The 20,631-nt window shown below is 36.4% G+C and overlaps 1 protein-coding gene across 2 annotated transcripts in view; it reads right to left on the reverse strand.

Moving 5' to 3' along the window:
* LOC120632994 (oxysterol-binding protein-related protein 9) overlaps positions 1 to 20,631 on the reverse strand; it is a 91,639-nt gene that overhangs the window by 36,487 nt on the left and 34,521 nt on the right. Inside the window, exons 3-8 of one of the 2 annotated variants that reach the window (XM_039903007.1) lie at positions 15,736 to 15,915; positions 14,294 to 14,371; positions 13,233 to 13,283; positions 11,184 to 11,253; positions 8,651 to 8,743; positions 6,950 to 7,061 (exon numbers count right to left, since the gene is read on the reverse strand). In XM_039903007.1, the coding sequence (XP_039758941.1) occupies positions 6,950 to 7,061; positions 8,651 to 8,743; positions 11,184 to 11,253; positions 13,233 to 13,283; positions 14,294 to 14,371; positions 15,736 to 15,915 (584 nt within the window). The remainder of the gene's footprint in view (positions 1 to 6,949; positions 7,062 to 8,650; positions 8,744 to 11,183; positions 11,254 to 13,232; positions 13,284 to 14,293; positions 14,372 to 15,735; positions 15,916 to 20,631) is intronic. The other variant, XM_039903008.1, reaches the window with a different exon arrangement.

A 20,631-nucleotide genomic window follows, 5' to 3' on the forward strand; every position in this document is an offset into this window, starting at 1 on the left:
TGAAGCCCTAGGCTATCGGTTACTTTTATCGGTGAAGTAAACTGCGTGCCTGAGAGTTCTAAATAACGATTATAAGATAGACGTGTTAAGTCAAAAAATCAGCACTTGAACGGCGTGAGAGGAGACTTGTGCCCTGTTCTGAGTTGATGTTTAGTTGATGATGATGAACTAGAACTACCACTGCTCGACAGATAAAATACGACCAGTACCTTTTACTTTCGCACTGGGCCATCGTGGTGGTGGAGTAGGTCCCTTTCAAATTCAAATAAGTAAAAATACATCCTACGAATCCTGAAATCCTAATCAACTTCAACATTTTGCCGACCGATTGGCGCAGTTTGCAGCGACCCTGCTTTCTGAGTCCAAGGCCGTGGGTTCGATTCCAGCAAATGTAAAATGGTTGTGTGATGAGCATCAATGTTTTTCAGTGTCTGGGTGTTCATATGTATATTATAAGTATTTATCTTATATCTTTAAACGAGCAATTCTTGTATATATACAATTGGAATTTTAGAATCGGCTTCTTCGATTTTCATGAAATTTAGTATTTCAGGGGATTAGATTTAGTAAATCGATCTAGCTAGGATTCATTTTTAGAAAATGTAATTTTATTCGTGTTTTCCGGTAATAACCGATTTGGTGCAGACGAAGTTGCACGGGTCAGCTAGTGTATATTATTCATATAAAATATTCATCAGTCATCTACCCATAACACAAGCTACGCTTACTTTGGGGCTAGATGGCGATGTGTGCGTTGTCGCAGCTTATAAATTATTTATTTCTTTCTTTCTTATTAAATATATGGTGATACTACTTCTAACACTCCTTTTCACTTTAATCAAGGCAATGGCCATGAACCCGTATCAGAAATTCAATTTAATACTTTTATATGTATTACTAGTTTTTGCACGCGGTTAGTGCCAGCTATGTATTAAATGACTGTGAGAAGGTGATAGCAAAAAGAAAAACCCGGCTAATTATGTTGTGGGCTTGTGTGAAGTTATAGTTTAAAGCCACGTAGCTATAGTTTAAAGTTAACGATTATTCTGTACGGTAGTAAAATTTACGACCATGTTTATATATTTTATGGGTATATTTGAATAAAAAAATATTTGACTTTGACTTATGAACTACCTAGACTAAAAGTTACGTCAACACATTGCGTGGAAGAAGGGCAAACATACAAACAGACTGACAGACAAACTTATTGCACTATCCCGCTTTCCTAAATTAACTTTTAGTTGAATTTTCTATAAAAGCGTGTTTTTTTTAAATTCTTATTTATTTCATTTGAAATCTTGTGCAATAAAAATATATCTATTTATTCGTCGATCGGACACACTATGACATATAAAACGTGTAACCGAATTCCAAAATACTCTTGAAGGGTTCATAAATATATTTGATAAGGAATCGCCCTGTAAAAATATTAAATCAAAAGATGCTTATGTATTTTTCCATACATAACGAATTCAAAACATTCTAAGCGTTTACTTATGATATCCCTGTTAAAGATAAAAGGCCGACCCGCGCATAGTGCCTACGCAACGCGACGCGTATCTAATAGAGTGATAGTAGCCACTTAATTTAAATTTTGCATGAGTTGTTAGGGCTGTATCTCAATTCTTTCAGTAAAAAGTACGCCAGTGGTTTACTCAATGACTTTTATCGTATGGGTTTTACAGGTCAGTCTCAGAGACAGTACATCATGATGTACTGTCTCTGAGGCTAACCTCTAAACAGCTACATTTACCTCTAAAACCTGTGAAGTAATATTTCTGGTTTCGTTTACACGTTGTATAATATGAGTAGGCGACCGAATAAAACTGTTCCATAAGCAAGTTTTCATTCTGCACCAAAATAATACGAGGTATTGTCTTTTAGTACCAAAAATAGTCCAAGAAAAGCTGCAATGGAAACCGCAAACAATGACTAGCGAAATGTTAAATGTTACAGCGGAATTTGCTTACGATGAAATAACATCGGAGGAAAATGTCAATTTCTTTCATACTAAGAGAATATAGTAAACAATTTTTTAATGCTGTCCACCCTTATATCTTCCCTCAGTAATTTAAACAAATACGTTTTCCTAAACGACTTCAATAAAGGATTTGGTTTGCAATACGTCGGAATCATTTTTATTTTTCTGGACGTATTTGGACTTTTTTTTTCAATGGATATACTTCCCAGGTGGATGCACCGTGATCAAGTCAAGATCTTAATCTGGGATCCTGGAGAAATTCAGAGATTTCGTCCAATAAAGTACGCACACGAATAACGATTTTGGTGTTATTAGTACTGTGGTGTGATGGTAGACTACTGAAAATTCTTTTATAGAAGATGCACAATAACCATTTACATGTTTTACTCGAACCGGGTTTGAACCCGGTCGCCCCGTGATCAACCCCGTAAACCAACGCGGCTTAAAACTGTATTATTTTAAAATAACAGTTTATTTGAAACTTTTATGTTCTATAAATAAGGGTTAAAATTCTGAAACAAAACGTTAAAGTAATAATACCGTATTATCTGGTCCCCAGGATATTTCAACTCTATCATTATGCTCAAAGAGAAACACCGTTTTTTATCTAAAGTAGGCCTTTTATTCTTTGAAAAGCACTTCTGGACTTCCGTCGCCCGAATAAAGGTAAAGTTGAAACGTAACTGCGACCTAGGTCAGGTCAATGACTTACGCTTGCACGGGATAACATTTTATTGGTGCCCTCGCAAAATACGGCACTCGGGTTCGGGATTATTGCCAATTTATTATTACGGGCTTCCGGTTTTTGACAACCGACCCAAAAAAGGGTTTTCATAAAGAGGAATACAGTGAACTTTAAGCTTAACCTATACTTATAATAAATCTTTCTGAACATTTAATATATTTTGAAAATTTTGGGGATGCTTTATAATCGACACTGAGTCCAAAACGGATTTTTATTTTATTTTTGACTGCCTCTCTGTCTGTCCGGGCATCACGTGAAAACCACTGAATGGATTTAAATAAAATTTGGTATAGTGGTAGCTTATATACCGGGTCAACATATAGGATACTTTTTATCCCGATAAACAATAAGTTTCCTCCGGGAAATGGGATGAAATTTTTTATCAATTTTATTTCATAGCTCCGTTAAATTTCGACCAATTTTTTTTTTTATTTATTTGAAAGTGTATACTATCAAGCATGTTCTGTCTTATTTTAATGAAGATCTGATAAATATTGTCGGAGATAAAGGACATAACTCTTCACAGATAACAGCAAGTCGCGAGGCATATGGGACAACGATCGAATGCACACGTATCATCCTACTAAATACTAATATTATAAATGCGAAAGAAATAAAGTAATAAAAATATTAAGTTTGATTATATACAAATTCATTTTTAAAATATTCAAATTGAACCTATAGCTAAAAAGTTGCGACGGATATAGGATAACTCGTACGGCCGCGAATAACATAGTTTTTCCTATCTATACTTATACTTCAACTGGAACGGGTCAAATTCTATACATTGAAGATATTTATTATAAAAAAATCTGGACACTCAATAATTGATACTGAACCCACTTCACCAACTTCTGTCTGGTTGTCTGTATCTGGGCCGCCCATCACGCTGAAACTACTGAATGAATTAAAATGAAAGTGCCCACGATTTGACGTCATACTGCTAGGTAGGAAATATGATACTTTTTATCCCGAAATGAACAGCTGAGTTCCTTTGGGAGATGGTATGAAAGTGTTTGACGATTTATCACCATAGCTCTGTCAAATGTTAACAGATTTAAATAATTATTTTTGTACAGGTTAAGTTATAATATCAATTATCAATTTATGAGGACTTTAGTGCTAAGGACTGTATGAAAATGTTAGAAGTTTTCATGTTCAAACTTTAGCATCGAACAATACGATTTCGATTTACGACAATACGACAATACACACATCGCCATCTAGCCCGAAAGTAAGTGTTGCTTGTGTTATGGGTACTAAGCTGCTGAATATTTTTAAGAATATAATACACATAAATACTTGTGATGAGAAGATGACATCACCCAGACACTGAAAAACAATCATGTTCATCACACAAAAAATTTCCAGACGTGGGAATCGAACCCACGGCCTAGGACTCGGAAAGCAGAGTCGCTGCGCATAGCGCCAGTCAACCGTCAAATATATATTTTATCTTTGATCCGATAAGCTATAAAGTGGGATTATAATAGATCGGAAAATCAAGAGTACCGCACCAACGCTTTCTATTTTATTGCCAAAATGCATTTCGCTACAAATCATACACTTTAATGGGGGCAATCGGTTAAAAGTGTTTGCTTGTTACTCATATGAATATCGATGGACATTGAAGTACGCGAAATTAGATCCTATTTGTTTACTGATTTTGGTTTATTATGCTGCGAATGGATATTTAATTTGAGATACCGTACTTTAGGTAAGCGAAAATTGACCTAAATGAGGTTTGTAATCGTGGAAAGTTGAGAATGATATCATTGTTTTTTTTAAAACAGCTTTTGCCGGCGGTTTGACTGAGTTTTCGTTTTTTTTATCCCGGGAGAACCGTTAGGCTTCCCACAATATTAATTCTTGCTAATAATCAATTCTTCAATACAGTAAAAAAAAAAATGCAGAATATTGACAATTGTAAGGCATAGGTATTATTTTGCGCGTGCGCGGTCAATTGAATAAAAATTTTCTTAGAGTTTGTAATTCCTAGTTGACTGTTGTGTATGTACGCTATTTTGTGTTTTTTTCTACAATATACGTAATATTGCGCGGGTAGCCTTGGGTGCCCCCGGATAAATAATATTCTAATGCCCGTTTTCACGAACGACGAACACGGCAATGCCAAAGTAACTAACGTCTAATCAAAGACCACCAATCGATTTTCAATAGGCAACTCATATAACCTAACTTGTCTATGATTTTTGCCAAAATGGAAACTTTGATAATACAAACACAAAATACCACACGTATTTTGTGTTTGTATTATCAAAGTTTCCATTTTTAAATAATTTCAATGGTAGTCAGCCCCTGCAATCGAATTTAAGATGTTGTAAATCAACATTTTTTTCAATATGTATCTAATCTGAGAAAGCGTTTCTTTTTTAACACAGTAATATAATATTGTGTCTCCATCATCATAATCAATCAATAACCGGCCCACTATAAGGCACAGGTCTCCTTGCAGAAATCATTTATTTCAGGCTTTAACCAAAAACACATTAAATGAAATGCAATAAAAATAAATGAATTAATTAAGAAAGATATACGTCAATGTAAATAAATAAAAACTTAAATCAAACTGTCAGCTTATATTATACTAGCTGTTGCCCGCGACTTCATCTGCGTTTGATTTTGTTTTTTGATGTGGCATTAAATTTAGTTGTAGATCTAAAAAATATTATAAATTCAGTAGCGCTAAACCTTAAATGAGGGGTTTGCTGCGGTCCGCTGAGGAGTTCTGTCCTATATCTCCATAACCACAGTTTGGGGAAAAATAAACACATATTATAACCTCTATAGTACAAAAATAATTATTTAAATCGGTTATAATTTGTCGGAGTTGTAGTGCAAAATCATCAAACACTCACCCCCTCTCCCAAAGGAACCGAGCTTAATGTCGGGATTAAAAGTATCCTATATAACTTCTAACACTTCTAAGAATGTGTGTACAAAGTTTCATGAGGATCGGTTAAGTAGTTTTTGAGTGAAAGCGTAACAAACAAACTTACATTGTACTCATTTATAATATTAGTAGGGATATAAATAAATAAAATAAATTATGATAGACCGCTGAGCCAGCGCAATTAGTGTTGTTATTGACTGCCGAAATTTTTAAGATAATCTGAACAATACACAAAACGATGAAAGTGAAATACATCATCTTCATGAAACCTCTATGCAAGAAGCCATTGCGATTATTGCTATTAAATTTTGAAAGGCGCTATGTGTTAATAAAAATCAATTGCCAGGAAAATATTTCATACAAATTTTTGTGTTAACACTATTACCACGCTGCAGGGCGAGCACGGGCAGGGGACAAAAGTTATATCCCCCGGTTATATCCCCTGACAAGGGATATAATCAACGTGTCCACCTGCTAAAGCACGGGAACATGGAATAAGAGAAGATAATCCCCGTTTTTTTATATTCTATCATTTATTGATTTTCATTTTTTTTTTAAATTATTAACAATGCTTACAAAAATTAAAAAAAAAGAAAAAAAAAAAAGACACCCTCCGCTAGGTGGGCTTTTGAATGCCCCAGCAACCGGCGGTCAGGGCTCCAGAGTGAGGAATCCCCGTTTATCATTACACATATATTATTTGGATATTATTTCCACTAGTGCGCCTGTGTTTGAGAGTTGATAAAGCTTTGCGAGAAGATACATTTTTATCCTTTCCCCGGGAATATAATTGTCGTCTGCCCATGCTAGCCGTGCTGGACGCTAAATTTCAACTTTCAGGGTCAACTAAAGTAGGTAGTAGGTAGGTAGTAGGACGGTAGGTAGGTCGGGTTTATGATTGTGAAATATGTCAGTCAAAAGGAAAAATGCTGAGTTTTAGACGTTAATTTCTCAATAGCCGTTTGAGCAGTGGCGTGCACCTTATATATGCACAAAAGCTCTGCATACCCTAAAATTTTTGTATTACTCATAAACGCCAAGGATTGTTCCATTTTATGGCATCTTCCTTCTTCATGCATATCCTGGTCAAAAACCCTGTGCACGCCACTGCGTTTGAGCTGTATTTATGAAATTTGCGAGACCTGATTAGATCACGTAGTACTCCTGATACAGCCCTCTCCATCATCCGCTGTGTGACTCTGAGCCTTCTTATGAGACCCAGTCTGCGACCACGTTTCGGAGCCATAAGTCATCACGAACTCAGTATAACTACGGTTTGAATACTGAAAAGTTTTATAAAAGTAAAACTCACCTCGGTCCCGGCGTAACGGTGTCAACGAGCTCGTCGTCCGCGTCGTAGAAATCGTCCTCGCCCTCTGACGACGAGTATGACGTGTCCGGCACTAGCAGGGTCATCGCTTGTCCTGTTGGAAGCAGACATTCAGTAAACAAACGTGATGTCAGTAAGTATTTTAATCATATCCCAATATTTATATTTGAACACTCTAAGTGGCAAGAACGAAATTTTTTATCTATGTTATTTTATGAAAATTAAGCCATATTTGGTATACTCCGCGAAAAGCAGGAGAATCTGTATCGTGTAATTTATAATTACTTCAATCCTTATATTCCACACCAAACAGAACTTCGGCAATGTACTTGCCCCTTTCGGAGGACCGAGTTCGCTTCCCGACACAAACATCTAACTTTTCAGAGTTATTGGCGTTTTAATTTCATCATATCAACTATTACCTGTCCTCTACAGGTCTTCAGGGACTCCTTCCACAACGAGTAGGGTTAAAGCCGTAGTCAACCACGCTGCCCGGTTAGTATTGATGGACTCTACACACCTTCGAAAACATTATGAGAACTCTCAGGAGTGTAGGTTTCTTCACTATGTTTTTCTTCACCGTTGAAGTAAGTTATGTAACTTAGAAAAGTTAGAGGTGTATGCTGGGGTTCAAACTCGGCCCCCCGAAAGTAAGGCCGAAGTCCCAACAACTAGGCTATCACCGCTTAAAAATATTAGTTGATATTAATGTTTACTCTTACTGTATACTATACCAACTTATTTGTTTACAAATTTATTGATACGAGCCGATTACGGGGACATATCTTTAAAAGTTAGCGCCATAGCTGTCGAGTAATATTAAATCTTATTAAAAAATACTAAATATTATCAAGGATGTTTACGAAGCGTATAAATATTATATCGAGATAGTTAATATAGGAGTGGCTAGCGAGTGAGTACAATAAAAAAGGCAATTTCGAGTCGGATTCGCATACGAAGTCTTTCGTATCACGGAGCAATTGTTTTTATTTTTATAATAGGCATGACAGTAAATAAGAATCGCTAAAATATTGTAATTATCTAGTGATATATGATTTATATTCTAAGTGAGATTAGTAATTATTTTTAAAAAATAAACCTGCAAAATCTAGCGATTCGCCGGTGAAACGCCGAATTCTAAGTCATGACGTCATTTCTATATAAAAATAATTTTGTACCGCTTGAACTTCGAAAAACTCTGCGTTTATCAAGTATTTTGAGATTTGAACCTATCAGTTGCTATGTTTTCTATTATCAATACCAAAATCAATCATCTTTAGCGAAATAATTTAATTTATCTATATATATAAAAGAGAAGGTGTGTGGGGAATGTTCCGCATAGGCTCCGAAACGGCTGGACCGATTTCAATGAAACTTTCAGGGAATCTCCGGATTGACCTGGCGAGTGATCCTGTTAAGTTTGGTGACGACCGGAGCACTCCTATTTTTGAACTGTCAAACTGTCAAATACAGCTTTTATTTACTATGATGATATTCTATTGTTGGGTGTACATGGGTGTAGATAATGATCTCCACCCGCTCGAGAAGAATAAATGATTTAATATATTATGAGACTTAAATTAAAAATGTAATGATGTAAGTTTTTTGTTTAAATAAAATAAAGCAAAATCTAGCCCGGCGAAGCGGGCGGGGTAAGCTAGTATACTATAAAGTAATACATACTAGGTGCATCGATATGTTCGAGAGGCGTTATGGGGTGTGTGGGAGTCGATAGTTCTCGACACTCCGACCCGAGTTCGACGCGGGACGATAGATCTGCAACAATGGCATAGATTATCATCGTCTTCATCATCAACACTTTAGCTGCTGGCATCTTCATCATCATATCAACCCATTACCGGCCAACGTAGCACGGGTGAAGACCTCCCACAATGAGAAGCGTTCTTAGTCCGCGTTTATTAGGGTTTTTTATAAATCGCACGGGAGCCGTTTGTTCTCCTGGTATAAAAAGTTGCTTATTTACGACATAAGATATGGACAAACAAGCAAACATACAAGCCCACGTTCGCATTTATAATATTAGTAAGTTATTAATACTAAATAGCGTAGCAGAAATCACAAAACCAGCAAAACCTTTTAGTCTTAACGTATACCAAAATAACACTTCTTTCTACAATCCTATGGTTAGAATGTGCCGCCTTTATAACGAGTTGGTTTTCTCCTGCGATCTTGACATCTTTAATCATAAATCTGTTTCTTTCATTAAATCTCCGCATAGTTGTAGCACTCTGCTTGTCAAATGTAAAAAATAAAATATTTTTTCATAATTTAACTCGACACTGTATTGTCTTACACTATGTTCTTTTATATGATATGTAAATTGTTTTTTTTTTTTTTGTAAGAAAATATCCAAAAAAAGTAAGTCCGTTGTTCCATCTATTCTGTATATTATAAGTATTTATGTATATTATTCATAAAAATATTCATCAGTCATCTTAATACCCATAACACAAGCTACGCTTACTTTGGGGCTAGATGGCGATGTGTGTATTGTCGTTGTTTATTTATTTCATATTTATTTGATTATTGGCTGCATTTATACACGCATTTGGTGGAGAATGGCTAGTTTTATTTTTATTGGTTGTTGTTCTTATGTATATGTTTTGTCATGATCTGTTTTGTGTGTTAAATAAAAAAAAGTATAGTCAATATGGATTAACGGCCGAGTGGCGCAGTGGGCAGCGACCCTGCTTTCTGAGTCCAAGGCCGTGGGTTCGATTCCCACACGGAAAATGTTTGTGTGATGAACATGAATGTTTTTCAGTGTTTATATGTATATTATAAGTATTTATGTGTATTATATTCATAAAAAAATATTCATCAGCTATCTTAGTATCCATAACACAAGCTACGCTTACTTTGGGGCTAGATGGCGACGTGTGTATTGTCGTAGTATATATTTATTAACGGCTTGTTACAGGGCACGGGTCTCCTCTGCAAATGAGAACTGTTTATAGGCAGTAGTCCACCACGCTGACCAATTGCAAATCGGTGGACTTCACACGCCTTTGCGCACATACTGGACTTTCCCAGTCGTGCAGTTTTCCTCACTATGTTTTATTTCACCCTTGAAGCACGTCATATATAATTGTTTTAAACCGACTTACTTGTAACTTCGAAATTTGGTGCGCGCCGGCGATCTCCCTAATCACTCGCCTATCTTCGCTTCTAACATAAACACGGTAAATCTTAAAGGCGTGAAAAATCCACCAATCCGCGTTTGGCTAGCGTGGTGGGCTACGGCTCAAGCCCTTCTCATTCTGGGAGGAGATCCATCTATCTATACATTTATGGGAATGAATTAACATTTTTTTCTTCCACTACAAGTCAGCCTTCGACTGCGATTTCACCTGATGGTAACTGTTGAAACAGTCTAAGATGGTAGCTGGCTAACCTGTTCGAGAGTATGGCAGATATATTTAGCACAGTCGGTTTCAACGTGAAATAGTCGATTTATTATATGCTGAGGTAAAACGCTCTTGAGCACTTTATTTCTTTTATTCCACTACAAGTTGGCCCTTGACTGCTATCTCAGCTGGTGGTAAGTGATGGTGCAGTCTAAGATGGTAGCGAGCGCTAACCTGTTACGGAGTTTGGTAGTCATCAGTGGCGTGCACTGGGTTTCTTACCAAGGTATGCACACAGCAAGGAAATTGCATAAAATGGCAAAAATCCTCCTATATATCAATTTTAGGGTATGCAGTGCTTTTGTGCATGTATGAAGTGCACGCCACTGGTAGTCATACCCCTAATCGGTTTCTACGCGACATCGCACCGAAACACTACATCGCTTAGTGGCACGTCTTAGTCAGTAGGGTAACTAGCCGTGGCCGAAGCCTCCCACCAGAAAAGATACTATACTATACTTTATACTTTTATATTACACCACAAAATAATAAAACAGAAAAACAATTCCAACACAGCGTATACAATTTGGCGTGTATGGACTATGGGTTATGCTAAGTAGTAAAGAATAAAGCTATTAAGTGCTTCAAATGATTCTTTCCTTTAACTCTAAACTAAACTTTGACTGAGACAGTCGCTGTAATCTTAACACAGATTATAGCGACTGTCTTAGGGCGCATTAAGAACATATGTATTAATATGCTTATACATTTATTTTTGCATAGTCTGTGGCTAATTAAATAACGGATTTCTAGTTTCACTGGATTTCTTTGGAGAACTTAAACCTTACCTTCTTTGATATGTGATTGCGAGAGGGTTGTCGGTCCCTGATACACACCGTTGACCGGGTTCACGGTGTTCTGCAAATTGTATAGGAAGTTAAACCTAATGAAGTAATAATATATTTGTGTCCGTAATGCAACCAATATTCAGTGCAATAGACATGACAGAATACAAATTCACTAAAATATTGTATTTATCTAATGATATTATATTTATATCATGCTGCATTGTCGTATTAGGATAACTTTTTCCTGTAATGACAAAAATGTAATATGGGGAATAAATAAATAAATAAATATTATCATTCATGTATTAACAAAAAAGTTTTTTAAAGGAAAAGAAGTGAGATTAAAATAAATTTTCAATAAATTAAAATGGAAACAAGCTAGCAATGCGCACTGTCAGATGAAACGCTGAATTTAAAATGATGACGTCACGTCTATATAAACATAATTTTGTTCGGCATGAACTTCCAAAATCTTTTTAAAAAATTGCCTGGACAGAAAGTTGCCTATCGCTATATCTAGTTTTTTTTTAAATTGATATAATTGACGGACCAGCCGAATGTCTCGATGGCATGTGGAATACTGATGGTTTATACAGAGCAACATTTCGTAGGTCATTTGAGGGACACGTCCTTCAAACGTGCTGCCGCCCTGGGCCCGTTAACCTGAGGCGTAGGTGTAAAGTCTCATGTGCCCGTAATTGTGAATAACATAAAACATCATAATTTGTTCAAAGGAAATTGCATACAATTCTACAATAAACGACCAATTGACATCTTGGTGATGTTTCTTTAAAAGTTCAAAGTTTGTATTAAACGTAAGCTTATAGAAAAGTCCTATTATAGTATTAAGGACTACGTCTAAATAACAACCGGCTAAGTTTGTTGTGGGCTTCTTCTTAGACCAGGGCGCGTTTGGAACCCTCGTAGCTCTAATTTTAAGTTGACGAATTTATTTATCGCCATTAACTCACTCCTATGTCATATTTTAATTATTGCTCTAACCAGATAGCTCTTCTAATCATTTAAAATGACATTGTGAGATGGTGATAACAAAAAAAAAACCACCCGGCTAAGTTTGTTGTGGGCTTCTTCTTAGACCAGGACGCGTTCGCAACCCTCGTAGCTTTAGTTCTAAGTTTACGAATGTGGTTATCGCCATCATCTCACTACCGTGTAATTCTTATGTACGCATCAAAAGTGCCACCTATGGGGCCCTACTTGAATAAAGATATTTTTGACTTTGACTTTGAGTATATCGTCAACCAAGCCCTTCATACCCACAAACCCAGAATGCTGCCGATGCTGCTCGGCGGCAGAAATAAGCATTACCGCCGAGGGGAAAGCTCTGTCACGAAAACATTTAGGATCTGTGGGTTCGATTCCCACAACTGGAACATTTTTCTGTGATGGACATGAATGTTTTTCAGTGTCTGGGTGGTAATCTCAGTGGCGTGCACTTCATACATGCACAAAAGCACTGCATAACCTAAAAATGAAATATAGCCCGTATAGGAGGAAGATTTTTACCATTTAATACAATTTTTCTGCTGTGCGCATACCCTGGTAAGAAATCCAGTGCACGCCACTGGGTAATCTGTATATTATAAGTATTTATGTATATTATTCATAAAAATATTCAACAGTCATCTTAGTTCCCATAACACAAGCTACGCTTACTTTGGGGCTAGATGGCGATGTGTGTATATATTTATTTATATTATTTTATTTATGTGACCTTGTGTGTACTGCGCTCGGTTGCTTGTTTGAACTGTTTGCTTTGCGAATGTATTGTATTAGGTGTATATTGGTTATAAGGTTGATGGGTCTGGTAGACGGGTTCACGGTTTTCTACAAATCGTATAGAAAGTTAAACCAACAAACACACTTTGATATTTATAATTTTTTAGTGTACGACCCTTGATGACGGCGTTCTGATACACACAGCTACAAAGCTACTAGTGTGATTTTTTTTAATGTTAACAAAAATATAGAATACGTTATGAGTGTGTTAGTAAAGTTTTTTTTTTTTTTATAACATAAAGAAAGTACCTTAGCAATTTGGAGAAGCACTATGGAATGTTTTATATTATCCAACATAACCTGCGAAAAAAATTTAAAAACCTTAAAGATTTGTTATTAAAAAAAAAAAAAAATTAAAGTCTAGATGATGATCATAAATATATTGCATCATTAAATAATGTAATAAAAAATTTTTTGTAAATGTAAATAATATTTTGGTTTGATAATAGTTTAGTCCTCTACATTACATAGTCATTGGATAATACACTGCGTAGTTATTCCGATGTTATGCCACGTTTGTTGATAAGGCAAATTAAAGGTGCGAGATATTTGAGAAATAACTATGCTGAAATGCTGTTTATTTGTAACGCCCATAGTCTTCTGTTGTGTGAATACTTGTTAGCAATACTGCATGTTCTTATATAATTGCATTTTTATGTTTTAAGCAAATAAGTTGTGAATTTTGAGATCTCATTTTTAAAAGGACACATTTTGACATTATCGAAAGTTTATTTACAAGTTAGCCCTTGACTGCAATCTCACCTGGTGGCAGTGGCGTGCTTAGAGGATATGCACAGGGAAGGCAGATGACATAAAAAAAAAATTAATAGGCTTTGTAAGAGTTATAAAAAGCCTACCCTTAAGTATTTACAACTCGTATAGGAGATTTTGTTTATTTTATATCATCTGCATACCCTGTGCATACCCTCTATGCAGTTGCGTGCACTTCATACGTGCACAAAAGCACTGCCTACCCTAAAATTGTTTTTTTTTTGGAGGATTTTTGTCATTTTATGCAATTTTCCTGCTGTATGCAGTCCCTGGTAAGTATCTGGTAAAATTCAGTGCACGCCACTGCCTGGTGGTAAATAACGATGCAGTCTTAGATTGGTGGTGGGCCAACCTTTTAGGGTTATGACAGTTCTTGAATTGAAAAACGTTACATTTACATTCATTAGTAATTTAATAATTAAATAATGTATTATTACTACTTCAGACAAGCGATTATGATCGGTTGGGACAATTCGATTGTTATGATTTGTTTGAATGACGTATGTATTGTATGAGATGTATATTGCGGGGTTACTTACGTTAGAGTGATCTAATATGACTTGCCCTTTATTCTTATCTTGTGGTTCAGCCAGCTCAGACACCCTTGTGGTCATTTTCTGTAACGATAGAGAATATATAATTTTATATTTTTTATAGTATCTAACGAAGCGGATAGGACTTCGAATTCACTTTCGGGGGGCCGAGTTCGAATCCCAACGCGCACCTGTAACTTTTATAAGTTACGTGAGTTTTAAGCAATATATCACGTACTTCAACGGTGGTATTTATTATTTAGTTTTTCTGAGTGGTGTACAAATAAAGAGTATAAATAAATAAATAAATATGTTATAATTTTTTAGTGTATGGCCCTTAATGGCGGCGTTCTGATAAATAGCTACAAAGCTACACCAGCGTGAAATTTTTGAAATCTTAACAAAAATATAGAATTTGTTATCAGTGTGTTGGTAAAGTTTTCTTTGTTTTTTAAGCACTATGGAATGTTTTGTAATATCCAACATTACCTATTTTTTATAGTATCTAACGAAGCGGTGATAGCCCAGTGGGTAGGACTTCGACATCACTTTCCGGGGACCTAGTTCGAATCCCGGCACGCACCTCCAACTTTTCAAGCAATTAAAATACTTACACTTGCTTCAATGGTGAAGGAAAACACAGTGAGGACACCTGCATGCCTTACGAGTTCTCCATACTGTTCTCAAAGGTGTGTGGAGTCCACCAATCCGCACTGGGCCAGCGTGGTGGACTACGGCTACTTACCCACTTCTCAATGTTGGGAGACCCGTGCTCTGCAGTGGGCCGGTAATGGGTTGATATTATGATTATGATAGAAAAGTTGGAAGTGCGTGCTGGGATTCGAAACAAACCACTAGCTTGCCACCGCTTCAATTTTTTTCTTTTTTCTAATTTATTGAACTGTTTAAATGTCTAAAACATTTTGTATCTGATTAATTAAAGCGTCGGTACAGTGTGCGCACGAAAGGGAGGCCGAAACCCTCAAATGAAGTAAAATGTATTCATATCATGTCGTTTCCGAAAATTTTTATATGCATTTTAAGTTTATATAATTGATAATTCCTCCAAGTGTAGGTAAAAACACTAATAACAATTATAAAATCATAAAAAAGCAATGTGTCATCTCTTGTTTCAAACGTGTCTCATTGTAATATGGACTTTTGAAAAAGTAGATCCAAACTGCAATGTTTCAATGTCTGATTTTAAAGGCGTATACTAATTTTCGGCATCGATGGTAGGAGCACCGGAGCTTAATTGGTTAAAGCGCTCAGGCCGCGATTTCCAAAGAGTCGCAGGTTCAAATGTCGGTTCCGAAAATTTTTAAGCATTTAAAGATTATAAAAAAAAAAAAATTGTGTCAAGTACGCCTACTTTATAAGCACTTGAAACGTCAAGACAGTCTGTTTGTAGTGACTCTACCAACGGTTATATTTTTAGTAAGACTTACAGAAACAAGTTCTATCATGATCTGCAGGTACGCGTCCGCCTCTGAGATGCGCCTCTCAAGGTCGCCGTGTCGATGAGCCGGAGCTGGCACGCAGCGCGACCATCGCTCCCGTCTGCCGTGCCGGACGATGGTGTCTTCGAGAGCACGCACCCAGCGCTCCCGCTCTGAACCGTCTCGCGCCTGGAACATCAATAAGCTATAATAACACCAATAAGTTTGTCCATATTGCTGGGTACACTGTTACTCAGCATAATCATCATCATATTAACCCATAAACGGCCCTCTACAGGGCACGGGTTCCTCCCACAGTGAGGGGTTAAGGCCGCCTGTTCGGAAAACACTACTAAAGTGGAGTGTCAAAGTCAAAAATATCTTTATTCAAGTAGGCCCATAGGTGGCACTTTTGATGCGTACATTAGAATTACACGGTAGTGAGATGATAGAGATAACCACATTCGTAAACTTAAAACTAAAGCTACGAGGGTTCCAAACGCGTCCTGGTCTAAGAAGAAGCCCACAACAAAGTTAGCCGGGTGTTTTTTTTTGTTATCACCATCTCACAATGTCATTTTAAATTATTAGAAGAGCATCCTGGTTAGAGCAATAATTTACACCCAAGCTTTTTTATCGATTACGTATTCCTTTATACTATAATAGGACTTTTCTATGTGGTTTTTGATGCTTCAATATTAGTAGTGTACACTATTTCCGTATGCTCTTAATTCTGTGACTTTAAAGTTGTTATTAAGTCTGTAATTCGACAACATTTTTGATACTAGCAAGATTACTGTGTCGCAAATTTAAGCTAAGGCAGTAGTAGATTTGTGAAAAACCTCGTTAATGTCACAGCACCTCTATTTGATTACGGATTGGACAGCTTGGGAAATAGCCTTTCCAATTTAAATTGCCTCGCGTTTGGTCGCCCTTGACAGTTTTCTATCTATGTACAGTCACGGAATGAAAAGATTCGTCGATTTTCAAATTGATTCGTTCGACGTATCACTAGCGCATATTACTGTTTTAAACTATGTTACAGAATAGACTCGAGTTAGAGAAAATAATGTTTGACTGTTATGTGTAAAGTTCAAAATTGTTGAGATCAAAGTCGTGTTTGATAATCTACAACCTTCTGGTTGGTTTACCCTGTCATTATTTCCGTTAAAACTATTGTCAATCGGAAGTATGTACAAATGCAAGCGAAAACCAACATTAAGGTGACGGACCTATTCATATCGTGACGTACATTTAAATCATTCTCAATACCACCGATTCGGAAGGCAGATTCCACCGAGAAGAGCCGGCAAGAAACGCAGCGGATTGCTCTTAATCACACTTCCATTGTCTGTAATCACACAATGAAAGTGTGATTAAGGAAATAATAATGGCAGGTTGATAAACTACAACCTTCTTGTTGGTTCAACCTGCCACTATAATTTCCGTTAAATCTACTGACAATCGGCAGTACTAGTGCAAGCGAAACCCAACACTAAGGTCCGTACCTTTTCATTCCGTGACTGTACATTTAAATTTTCAATCTCGCTTCTGAAATAACAGGCTATGATTAAAAAAAATAACAAGATTGTAATTCTGTCTCCATCATCCGTCCCAGACTCAGGTCTTCAACTGTCTTGTTGGTCGATGTGGTTAGAATGTTCAACTACGGATCGCAAGGGCCTTCTTCGATTTTCTGGTCGGGCAAATAATTGTTACTACCAGCATCAGAACTGCGTGATGGGTTTATTCTCTAAATCCATTTCTCCATATTTGAAGTGAGTGTTTATAACAGTTTTTAATGATAAAAACAATTGATATTGGCAAATAAACAATGATAATAGTTTTATCGTTAAATCAAGGCCACTTCAAAGTTACACCGCCCACTCGACAACATCATGTCAATGACCGAACTGGTAAATAAAAATTTTGAAATGATTGAAGAAAGTATGTGCATTTTTTATATTAAAAACCGAAATTAGCAACTTCTTCTTAACCCGTCCTTAAATGTAAGATCGAATAATGAAGTTGCATTCCTCGAAAATTCCTTATAGAGATATAAGCTTGATATCTGAATAACCATCCTGGTTCATTTCAAAAGTCATAATTTACTTAGTTTTTTTTTTTTAATTTCATCTCCAACTCAACATACTCCATGGCAATAATCAAGGTGATTGGTTGGTTAGTTAGTTCGTGAAGGACAGATAAACAAACACTTTCGCATTCTTGTCAAGATTTTTGTTACCTCAGATCTACGTCATTTATTTATCAACCGATTTGAAAATATGTTTTCGCAACACTGGCGAGAGGTACCGGTGGTTACCACGAGGCTACGATGTACAGCAATATTATGTAAAATATGATCAAGTGCATTTTTATTATTCTGAACCGTGAAAAAAAACGTCAACGTAAAAACGTCTGACGTAAGCGTTACTTCCGCCAGAAAAAAAATCTGAGTTACTCCCTAGTCGCGCCTAAAGAAGTTATACTTCAAAAATACAACTAAAAACAAAGACAAAAGTATATAGTGCAAAGGATGCCTTATCACTTAAAATGATCTTTTAAAAGCAACTTAAGCGTTAGAAGCTATCGATAAAACTAACACTGAATAGTGCACAAAGTAAAGATATTTATAATATCAAATTGAAAATTAATTTATTTCAAGGAGGCCCAGTTTATAAGCACTTTTGAAACGCCAAGTCAGTCTGTTTGTAGTGACTACCACCGGTTCGGAAGGCAGATTCCACTGAGAAGAGCCGACAAGAAACTCAGCAGATTGCTCTTTTTCATCATCATTTTACAGTTTACAATGAAAAAAAATATATATAATCAATTTATAGATATAAAGCAAACCTACATAAATAAGTATACATACGAAATTAAAATAATAAATAACAAAAATATTTAATACCTATAAATATTAAAATACATATACGAGTATAATATAAATGTTGTAGAAATTATATATATCTTGGTTAGTAGTAGCGCATTACACTTATTACTTGTTATTTATTATCGATGTTTTCTTTCCATTTGAGGAGCGGAACCCAAAAAATCGGTAAAGAAACGACGAAAAGAAATCGGTGTACACACATAAAAAATAAGAACCACCAAATGAAGAGCCTGTGGCCAGATACATTAAGTACAACGATTTGTTCAGTTGACATTACATAAACTTTGAAAATAGCCCATAAACCGCCTGACCTTTCAGCCAGCACTGATTATAATCACCAGAGTACACACTACAGTCTGCAGACTCGATGACGGCAGATAAGATTACATATTAGTATTCCGGACGAGAAATGGAAATGTTTCTGCTTGTGCCAAATGCGCCGGAAGCGCGAGAGAAAGGCAGGATTCTGTGATTCATCCTAAATAAGTGAGGCGAGGTCGCAACAAGATCCGATGCGATATATGCCTAAAGCAACGCCCAGTGCATTCCGAGCCACTTGGCTAATAACGCATTCCGTATGCAAAATATATGAATTTATTTATCGGTAGGCGCAAAGGTGCTTTTTTCGCCAGGAAGCTGCGTTTTTTTTTTTAAAGACTCCAAAGAGAATGGTCATTTCTACACATTATCACTCTCATCGTTAAATTCTCGTGTAAGGCCTAAATTCTTTGTCAGGCCAAATGGAATATCACCTGCTTTAACAGTGAGAAAACCAGCATGCCCGAAAGTTCTCTATAAGGTTTTCAAAGATGTGTGAAGTCCTACCAATCCACACTCATATGATAGATGGCTAAATAGCCTTCTCATTCTAAAAGGAAACCCGTATCATGCTATGAAACTTTATACAATCAGAAAAACTTATACATTTAATTAGTGGGAAGCCCAGTCTCCTGCGGTCGCGGTAGTTTAAACTGTGTTTTAGGAGGCAGTGTCTTTTCTATATGTATGGTCTTAATAACAAACGTTAAGACAAATTAACAGAGGCAAAACTATATAAAGAGAAAAAATAATTTTTTGAGGTGTTTGCGTACACTTAATTAGAGTGTGGGCGTGCGCGTGTTTGTGTATGTATGTTTGTGTGTGTGTGTGTTTGTGAATGATGATGATGATTCAAAATATAGGACCCACATTATATGAGATAGTTTTTAAAATGTTATGTGCCTCTAAAAGCAAATTAGCTCACAATTATTATTTGTATGTGGTAAATCATTTTCGAATACATATATTTGAATGTTGTATTTTAATTGAAGCAATTTAAATATCACTTGCTGTAACGGTAAAGGAAAACGTAGTGAGAACACCTGCATGCCTGAGAGTTCTCCATTATGTTCTCACCGGTGTGTGACGTCCACCAATCCGCACTGGCCCAGCGTGGTGGACTACGGCCTTAAACCCTTATCATTCTGAGAGGAGACTCGCACCCTGTAGTGGGCCGGTAATGGGTTGACATTTATGATGATGCAAAATATACTGCGAGACTATAGTTGTTATAATGTTATGTTATAGGTATATTGTCGGCCGATTGGCGCAGTTGGTAGCGACCCTGCTTTATGAGTCACAGGCCGTGGCTTCGATTCCCACAACTGGACAATGTTTGTGTGATGAATATGAATGTTGTTCAGTGTCTGGGTGTTTATGTGTATATTATAAGTATTTATGTATATCTATATATATATATATATATATAAAAGAGAAAATGTGTCCGAAACGGCTGGACCGATTTCAACGAAACGTTCAGGGAATCTCCGGATTGACCTGGCGAGTAATCCTGTAAAGTTTTGTGACGATCGGAGCACTCCTATTTTCGAACTCTCAAACTGTCAAATACAGCTTATTGTTTAAATAAAATGAAGCAAAATCTAGCCCTGGCGAAGCGGACTGATTTATATTTTTATGGGTACTAGCGTGATTTAAATCAGTCATCTTGGTACCCATAACACAAGATAGGTACT

The sequence above is a fragment of the Pararge aegeria genome, chromosome 21, assembly GCF_905163445.1.
Source record: "Pararge aegeria chromosome 21, ilParAegt1.1, whole genome shotgun sequence".
NCBI classification, from domain to species: Eukaryota; Metazoa; Arthropoda; class Insecta; order Lepidoptera; family Nymphalidae; genus Pararge; species Pararge aegeria.